At 48.6% G+C, this 9,437-nt stretch overlaps 1 protein-coding gene across 4 annotated transcripts in view; it reads left to right on the top strand.

The window, feature by feature from the left end:
* The first annotated feature begins 186 nt into the window (after positions 1–186).
* Positions 187–9,437, top strand: part of MFNG (MFNG O-fucosylpeptide 3-beta-N-acetylglucosaminyltransferase) — a 194,203-nt gene continuing 184,952 nt past the window's right edge. For all 4 annotated transcript variants that reach the window (XR_008202797.1, XR_008202796.1, XM_052668743.1 and 1 more), the window contains exons 1-7: positions 187–1,079; positions 5,303–5,351; positions 5,951–6,053; positions 6,150–6,303; positions 6,926–7,011; positions 8,141–8,306; positions 8,970–9,055. Coding sequence is in view for 2 of the 4 variants with exons in the window: in XM_052668743.1 (XP_052524703.1) it covers positions 732–1,079; positions 5,303–5,351; positions 5,951–6,053; positions 6,150–6,303; positions 6,926–7,011; positions 8,141–8,306; positions 8,970–9,055 (992 nt within the window). In the remaining 2 variants the exon portion in view is untranslated. The remainder of the gene's footprint in view (positions 1,080–5,302; positions 5,352–5,950; positions 6,054–6,149; positions 6,304–6,925; positions 7,012–8,140; positions 8,307–8,969; positions 9,056–9,437) is intronic.

Genomic DNA, 9,437 nt, shown 5'->3' with positions numbered 1-9,437 from the left:
TCACGGGGGAAGGGGACAACCACTCAAACAACAGGTTTGCCCTTCCCCATCAGCTGCTTGTCACCTAGGAGTGCTCCCAGCCAGGGGATCTCGAGCAGCAGATGAAGCCAATCCGCTTTCAGCCTGGGGGCTGCCCCCTTTCATCCTCCCCCCTCCATCCTCTTCCTCCCCGGGGGCTGGCGCTCCGCCCCATACCCGGAGGCGGGACCGGGCGCTGGCAGGGACCCAGCCACGCAGAGGGAGCAGGTGGACGGCCAGGCAGCCCCTTCCCACAGCCCTGCTCCAGCCCCATAAGCACATGGCTTGGATACACTGGCTGCTGTCTTCTGAGGAGCTGATGTCTTTGTCCGGACACCCCCCTGATGGCTCTGATCTCCTCTCCTGACCCTTCCACATCCATCCCAGGACTCTCATCTTCACGACCAGGAGCAAAAATGCTTGCTGTCCCTTTGACAGCCTGTGCCAGCCACCCACCAGTCACTTTGGAGTATTTTCCCATCACGTGTCCGCATCTTGCTGGATGATCGGCGCCCTGGTCTGTGGAAATTCCCCTTGTTTCATCTGTTGCTTTGTCTTGCTGGTCTTCATCTTGGATAAAGTCCTTGGCCACATCCCTCTCATACCTTACTCTCAGTTCATCTCACCCTTCTAAAGTTTTAAAGAAGAGCGGAGAGATTCACATGGAGGTACAGGCTGGCTGAAGCTGTCCTTGCTTGAGCTATCCAGAAGCCATGGGCCGTCGGCTCTTACGGGGTCTCTCCGGAGCTGCAGTCTTTCTGGTCGGTGTGGCTCTCCTTTCTGTACGGCACCGTGGAGCTCAGGAAACCTTGGGATACCCAGGGCTCAGGGAGCACGTACTGGAGAATCCAGAGCAACGAACACGTGAGAGCCCAGAGGATGCCAAGGGAGGTGGTGGCACTGGGCAGAAGAACCTGCAGGTCAGTTCTCTGGACAAATATAAGACTGAAGGGAACCTGACCCTTGGGGATGTTTTCATAGCTGTGAAGACCACCAGGAGATTTCACCAGAGCAGGATGGAGCTGCTTCTGGACACGTGGATATCCCGGGCAAGAGAGCAGGTGAGCATGTGGTTATGTGGATTTGGGCTACAGAGAGTGTACATGGCAAGGGGAGTCTATGGGGAGGCACAAAGCCAACAAAAGCAGAGATTGGGCACTGTGTTGCTTCCCTTTGCCTCATTTTCCCTAATGCTCATTGCTGTTCACACTGAAAGGTAGATGGTATCGCGTGAAATGTTGTATTGATAGCTGGTTCATGGGGAGGGTGGTCAGAGAGGCTCAAGAGCTTCCACTGGTGCTTAGTTATGGTGGTCGGAGGGGCTGAAGTGGGCACTTCCCATGAAGACTGGGACATGAGGTCTGATTTTTGTGTGGTACTGTGTGAATTGAGGAGTTGGACTCGATCCTGAAGGGACCGTTTCAACTTGAGATACTCTATGATTTTATGAGTGCTTTTAGCAAGCATCACCATTGCCTAACCTAACCCCAACTCCTTTGGCTCGAGGTGGAAGGGATTTTCTTTCATTATGTCTAATGACTAACAGCACAGACTGCCCGGGACACCCCAGATGAACAGAACAGACCTTCCACAGCCTATCTGAAATAGTGGCTTCCCATCTCCTCACAAGTTTGCAGGGTATGGAACTGTGCTGCTCTGCAGGTTGGCTTTGTGGTGGGCAGAAGTTCCCTTCCTTGCTTCTCCCCCCTCACAAAGCTGCTCCTCAAGAACAAAAAAACCCTGCGGCTGTCTCCAAAGGGTATTTTTTTTTCCTCCTTTTGCCTCTGCCTGCATGCAACAAGATGACTTCAGGCCTATGTGCGGAAGGGAGGCGGGGGTGGAGGTTTTGGGTAGGAGAGTGCTTGAAGCAGTGCAGGGTTTTCTGGGTAAGGGTGGTTTTCCACTTTCGGGTGCTGCTGTGGTAGTCGCAGGAAATCATGTCCTATTTCAGACACACTTCCTCTCCTGTCTGTGTGACTGTCCTAAGCATTTGAGAGACCCTGCTTCCTCCTCCACACGCACTTCTCCTCTAAGCCCAACAGTTCTTTGGAGAAACCAAACTGTTCCCTGGGCACACGCTTTCAACAACAGTTCCAACTGAGCTTTTGGAGTGGACTTGCACACAGCAGCTCAACTTCCCCTTCTTGTTCAATTGACAGACAGACATCTTACTGTCCTGCAGATGATAGGCTGAGAGGTGATGGCCATATGTTGCACTAGGGGAGGTTCAGGTTGGATTTCAGGAAAAAATTTAATCACAGAAAGAGTGGTGCTGCAGCAGCACAGGCTGCCCAGGGAGGTGGTGCAGTCACCGTCCCTGGAGGTGTTCCAGAGCCGTGTGGATGTGGCACTGAGGGACGTGGTCAGTGGGCATGGTGGGGATGGGCTGGTGGTTGGACTGGGTGATCTTAGAGATCTTTTCCAACCTTCATGATTCTGTGATTCTACGGTTCTGTGGCAGGATTTAGATACCATCTCCCCACATTCACCAGACCATCTCTTTTTGGCAGACAAGTGATGTTCCAACGTGGGAAGAGGCAGTGAATTTTCTGTGCTGCTGCCCACCCATAGGAAAACTTCATTTGTAGGAGGATAGGAAGGAAGGGGTCAAATGGGAGGGTCAGACATTTTTTAAACAGTGTTTTTTCATTGTTATCAAATTTTGTTACAAGCTCAGCACTATCCTTCCCCTAGCCCCTCTCAATTTTCCATGTTTTTCTTCTGCTTTTTGTACTAAATGCCCTTGAGGGCAGGGGAGGGATGGGGAGGCAAAGAGAAATACATGAATGTCAACAAATAAAAAATATATAGCTAGTGGGGAAATTTTGTCAGCTGGCCATGCTTCTGATGCCAAGCCTGGCTTAAGAGCTGGTTCCTGCACAGTGCCCTCCCAGAGGAAGTAACCTGGACCTCAAAGGCCAGGCTTAGGTGACTGCAGCAGGAGGCAGGGCCAGCTGTGATCCTTTATGGTTAGGAGAGATTGTGTGGGAGCCAAATTATCAAGGAAAAGTCTTTTTGTTAGAAAAAGCTTCATCTAAGCACAAGTGTTTTGATGACTGTCTAGGCTGAACAGCATCCCGAAGTTGCTGGTACTGTTGGCCTCTTCACATTTTGATGGAGATAAGTCTAGTTTTTCTGGTCTGAAACAGTATTTTATTTGGTAATATAAACAAATTCCAGCACCCTTCCTTTCAGCAACCCAAACATCCAACTGATGGAAATGAAAACTCGGAGTGACCCACCCTGAAGTGTTTTTTCATGCTTTCAGTGTTGTGAACACACTGTAGACTTTGAATCTCTTCTCTGGGCAGGGGAACAGTTTCCTGCCCAGCTGTACCATTACACGTGTTGATGTGTTTGCATTTTGGAGGCTGTTTTTTCCTGGGGAAGAAATACTCCGGGAGCTTGGGAGATTAATATCCTGGACTGTCAGGTTCCACATATTTATTCCCTTTTTCTCATTTTTCTTGCTTGGGTCACTTTCCAGTTTGGTCTGAGGAAGCCTCAAAATATTGTGTTAATCCATCACGTGTACTTAAGTTCATAAAGAGGTGCCTGGTCAACCTATTGGACAGCAGTGGCTCCATATCACTGCTAGCACCCCAGCAAACATCTTTTCCAACTTCTCTGGTCCAGAACTGAAGGATGTCTTCCAGCCTGATCCTGGTGTGATTTCCCTCCATCACTGACAGGAGAAATGGTCTTAGAGAAGGTGAGGTGCAGAAGGCAAGTGGGAAGCTGTGGTAGAATGACAGCTCTGTGGGCCCATTGGTCCACCTGTCAGAGAAGGTGTCCACAGGCCTTGGGTTCCTAAAGGAGTACGCCAGGTGTCTGCAAGCAAACATTCCCCTTTGCATCTAGGGGAATGTGAGTGGTTCAGAGTATTGCCATTAATAGAAAGATAGATAGGCAATGAGATATTAAGTTTATTAGGCACATGATTTCTGATTGGTTTTGCAACTGTAAGCAAGTCATTTCTAGAAACATTTCTGTTTTTTGCATGCCAGGAAATTTGAGTGGTTTCAGAATTGTTCTCTTAAGATGAAACATTTGTCATAGTGGAAATTTCTGCCTTTGGATGTGCTGGCACGGCGAGTCCCATGCTGCTGGGAATTCCTGCTGTGTTTGAACATTAAGATACGGTCACCTGACTCAGGACTCCTTCACCTGTGACTTTGCTAATTGCTTCCAGTCCCATGACTGCCTTGAAAGTGGTTTAAACTAAGAGGGCTTATCTTGCTGAGGCACGGTAGGACTGTATGCACAGTCAGTTTTTGCAATCAGCTGTGAGACAGGAGAGGAATTTGCCGACTCACAGCTTGCATGTTTGAGATTGTCCGCCCTGCCATCTCTGCTTGACTGGGTGCTCTCTGAGAGCCCTTCATCGCCTCCCTTGTGTGTTCAGATCATTTCTCTTCCCACACATTGCTGATGCAGGGCACATCACCCAACCCAAGCACTCGGTGATAAGGGGTGGTGTCGAAACAAGGACATCTCATCAGAGCAGTGACAGCTCCTAGGAGCTGCTGTCCATCTGCCTCGTCCCTTTTGTCCCTGCCCAGGTGCAGTGTTTAACCAGCCTGTAGGCAGCTGGTGGAGAGACTGTTTAAGGCTTGCACCTCCTTTTTGATTTCATGAAAGCTCATTTTCTGCTTGAGGAAAGCTTTTCTTCCCAAGCTGTGATCCCTGCCCAGACCCAGAGAGGGGGAGATGTGCCACATAATGGCATAGAGGGAGATTAGAGAGCCTGGGGGTGGAGGAAGAGAAGGAGGAGGCAGGGAAGTGGCAGGGGGCTGAGCACACTTATCACACAAACAGATGTTCTCCTTTCAGCCTGAGCGTTCCTTGGCCACAGTGCTTTTCATTTTTCTTCAGTGGACACTTAAACCACCCTCTCTCTCAGTTTTGCAGGCCCTCTTGTTCCTCTTTCTGAAACTTTAGGAGAAAATAAAGCAGTGCAAACAGGGATGGTGCTGGCTGGGAGTAATGGATGACAAAGGAATGCTGATTCTGCTCAGGGCATGGATCAACCCCCGGGACTATGCAAGGGCAAAGCAAGCTTCCCAGGCCCTTCCAGGCCAGTGGAAGGAAGCAGCATGAAGCAATGGGGATAATGGTGGTGATGGGGTCTGCATGCACGGCCTGTGAGGGTTTGGAGAGGCTTTAGTGGGAAAGAAGAGGACTGGGGCAGCCACTGTCCCTCCTCTCTGTTGCCTACTGCCTGGAATGCAGTAGAAGCACCAGCACCACGCCTGATGGTAACATCCTTTTCTCATCTCCCCAGACATATGTCTTCACAGATGAAGAAGATGATGCCTTGAAGAGAAGAATGGGTAAACACCTTTCCTATATCACCATCTCTGCCTTCACTCTGAGCTAACATGGCCTTTGGAGGGGGCCAAGCAGGATGGCTAGCTCCAGGCTGTAGCCACACAGTGCAAGCAGCATGGGAGAAAACCCTTCCTTGATTCCTGTACCCTTTCTGGCCATGGGCAGAGTTGTAGTAGCATCTCTTCACTTTTACTGTGAAAAATTTCTTATGTACAATTTAGTTTTCACTCTTTAAGTTTGAAACCCTTGTTTGTTGTCTTACTGTTTGGAGACCAAATGTCTTTCTATTTGGGTACCTGAAAGCAGCCTTTCAATGTCTGAAGGGAGGCTGTAAGAAAGAATGGGACACACTCTTTGGCAGGGTCTGTTAGGATAGGTTCCTATCCTACAAGCCTTTTGAGAAGGCTTGTAGGGAGGGAATGTCTTGAGGTTGATGAGGGGAAGTGTTGAGCAGGTGGGAGATGAAGCCAACATCATAGCAGGCTTGGATTGAGAGACCATGGTGAATCTGGTTGTGAGCAAACCTCTTTCATCCTACTCAGAAGTCCTCTCCATGTCTGTATGGACCAGCAGTAAGCAACAGCCTTCTCCCTGTCCACAGGTGACCATGTGGTGTTCACCAGCTGCTCTACTGAGCACAGTCACTCAGCCCTCTCCTGCAAGATGGCTGCAGAGTTTGATGCATTCCTGTCTAGTGACAAGAGGTGAGTTGGGGCTGCTGTGAAAGTGAACTTTTTCTTGAGGATGCTGGCACCTCCTTACTGCAAATCTCTTGTGTACTCCCTCCTATCTCTCTCCAGCTGGTTCTGCCATTTGGATGATGACAACTATCTGAACCCTGAGGCCCTCCTGAAGCTTCTGTCCTCATACTCTCCAATGAAGGATGTCTACCTAGGGAAACCCAGCTTGAACCGACCCATTCGAGCCTCTGAAACACTGTCTAACAACCAGACGGTACAGCCTATGGCAGGGTGGAGCAGCTGGGGTTTGGTTTTAATGCTCTGACTCATTGGCCATAGCTCTACTCTGATTGAGAGAAAAGTCGCAAGAGCAAGAGACATCAGCTGAAAACTGTGTGGTCTTGTCTGAATGTAGCAGCATGTGTTGACTCATTCCAATCTCACCTGAGGAAGAAAGGTGATGTTCAACAGTTCTGCTGTGCCTTTGGGTACCCATCTGCAGGGAGATCAGCCTGCCTTGGGCAGCCTACTTTCCACTGCAGGAGCTTGGCTGCTCCAAATGGGCCAGCTGGCACTGTTTAGCCTTGGTTTCCAGTTAGCCTTTCTTAGCATGCATGCTGTAATTTGGCCAGTGATCTCCTCACCCCTGCTGGCTCTTTTTCCCTTTGGTTGAGAGTGCCATGTTTTCAGTCTTTGCTCATCCTGACTTCCCAGCCATATGAGGAGATCAAAATTGGGACTGTGTTACCAACAGGTGCTTGCACTGGGCAGCAACTGGGGGGTGACAATAGGGCTCTTTATCTCTCTGTCAAAGCTGTGTTTGTAGCATTCCCAGCTCAGGGAGCATGGTGTCATCTGAGCCTCTGCCATTGATTTGCTCTGCTGTTTCTCTCCAGAAATCTGTGCGCTTCTGGTTTGCCACAGGAGGAGCTGGATTTTGCATCAGTCGCAGGCTGGCAAGGAAGATGATGCCTTGGGCCAGGTAAGATGTACAGTTACAGGGTATGTGAGTCTTTGGGATTAGGAACACAGACACACAATAACTTCTGCCAATGTCAAATCTGGATTTGTGTATGTGATGTTTGCAGGGATGTTTGAAAGGGTGCAGAGAGCCACACACTTCAGTTCTGCAAGCATGTGGGACTGAAGGAAGGATGTAGTGGGTGGATCTCCCACCTGATTAAAGAAAGGCAGGAGAAAGCACATCAGCAAACATTATCACACGATGACACACTCCTCCTCCAACTCCTTCCATCTTTTGGTTATTCCTCAACCTTCCTTCCTTTTTCTTTCAGCTTTTTCTGGCTGTTTTTGTAAATGCCCAGATTGAGCTCTGTCTCCTTCCAACCTCCTCTGCCTCCTTCCTGATCTAATTTCCAAGTCCTTCACCTTAAACTCTATTCAGCTGCTTACAGTGTCTATGGTTATCTCCTCAGCTTGATGCATAGGGAATGGCAGTAGGTCCCGGGGACATGTGTTAGTCCAACCTACATGATGATGTTTTCCAGGATGCCCTAGGTTATCTTACAGACTGTATGTGCAAATGTCAACAGGAATGATCTGTGCCAGCCTTAACCAAGTGTTTGCATACCCAGAAAGACAGACCTGGTCCACATCAGGTGGCTCATGGTCAGTTTTTACTGATTTAGATGAAGACCCTGCTACATTCTTCGTGCAAAATCCAGAAAGGACAACGATCTGTTATCCAGGGTAAAATTCAAGTGACATGGATAGAATCATAGAATTGTTAGTGTTGGAAAGACCAATGAGATCATCCAGACCAACCATCAACCATGGTTGTGGTGGTGATGATGACACGGGACATGGTTTAGTTAGCATGGTGGTGATGGGTTGACAGTTGGTCTGGATGATCTCATTGGTCTTTCCAACATTAATGATTCTGTGATTCTATTTGTCAGGGATAGCATCGAGCAATTGGTGGGACAGCATGTTTGGACATGGTTGAAGAGCAGAAACGCATTCCCACATCTTTGCAGTAGGACTAAGGGATTTTTTTCCTTGTTTCAAGGTTTACTCTGATTTTCAGTGAAGTGGTTTCCTATATTCCTCCTACTCCTTTACATAACTCATGCAGCCCTGCTCTCTTCCAGTGGCAAGAACTTCCTGAGCACCTCAGAGCTCATCCGTCTGCCAGATGACTGCACCATAGGTTACATCATTGAGTGCAAAGTTGGTGGGCAGCTGCTGCCCAACATGCTCTTCCACTCCCACCTGGAGAATCTGCAACTCATCCCCAGCTCTCATCTCATGCAGCAGGTGAGCAACAGAAACAAGAGACATGTTTCAGAGAAAGGGGAGGTGGAAAAAGGCGTGGGGGACGTTGCCTGTTGGTGGCAGTGATGTGAATTGAAACAATTGTCCACACTTCTGAAGATATTTTGCCAATGAGTGCTTCCTTGCAATAAGGAGCAGATGTTGCCTGCAGCACAGATGCCAATTGCTGTGTATTGGTGGTGGGTAGCATGTGTAGAGGGAGTGAGGGGAGGATGGGGGCAGACCTTGGAAGGATCATGGTATCAAGGCAAGAAGAAACGCTGATTGGTTGGGAAAGATTTTTGCACCATGTCTGCCTTGCATGGGCAGATAACAGATGGTGTAGGTGACTCACATGGTGGACCATAGAATCATAGAATCATAGAATGGTTTGGGTTGGAAGGGACCTTTAAGATCATCCAGTTCCAGCCCCTCCTGCATATACTTCCCTCTAGATCAGGTTGGTCAAAGCCCATCCAGCCTAGCCTTGAATGCTTCTAGGGCGGGGGGCATTTACAGTATTACATCATGGAAAGGAGGAGAGGAGAATTGGAAAGCAGGGGCCAAGCCACCAGAGATGGAATGAGAATGGGAGATTTTGTCACTCAAAGCAGATTCCTGAACACATCACCCTCCCTGCTCCTTTCTCCCTGTCTTTCTTTTCAGGTCACACTCAGCTATGGTGTCTTTGAGAACAAGCTCAACGTTATCAAACTCAGTGGTCCCTTCTCACCCCAGGAAGATCCCTCAAGGTAGGGGTGTGAGTGCTCAGTGCACTGCTGAGGTTTGAGCTGAAGGACAGCAGGGTGGCAGGTACAGGCTGCTAAATAGGGGGCAGGAGGTCTAGAGTGAGGGACAAAAGCCTTGCAGTAACAGGTCTTGTTGAGTGAGGGTCATACTAACATTAAGATGTTTGCAAACACACATTTTGCAAACCACTTTGGATGAAAGGAAAGAAAATAAGTATTATAACATTTTATTTGAACAGCTACTAAGCCAAAAGTTTTGCCATTCATTTCACACACAAAAAAAACAAGCTAACCTTTTACCTCTGGGACAGGAACTGAAATGTTCTTCTAACACAGGAGAGGAAATTCTGCTTTATTTTACTTTCTTTGTTTTGGTGAGAAAATT

Source organism: Tympanuchus pallidicinctus, unplaced genomic scaffold (assembly GCF_026119805.1).
Source record: "Tympanuchus pallidicinctus isolate F22 unplaced genomic scaffold, pur_lepc_1.0 scaffold8, whole genome shotgun sequence".
In the NCBI taxonomy this organism is placed as follows: domain Eukaryota; kingdom Metazoa; phylum Chordata; class Aves; order Galliformes; family Phasianidae; genus Tympanuchus; species Tympanuchus pallidicinctus.
Note: the sequence above shows the minus strand (reverse complement) of the source record. Positions and strands in the feature narration are given on the sequence as shown.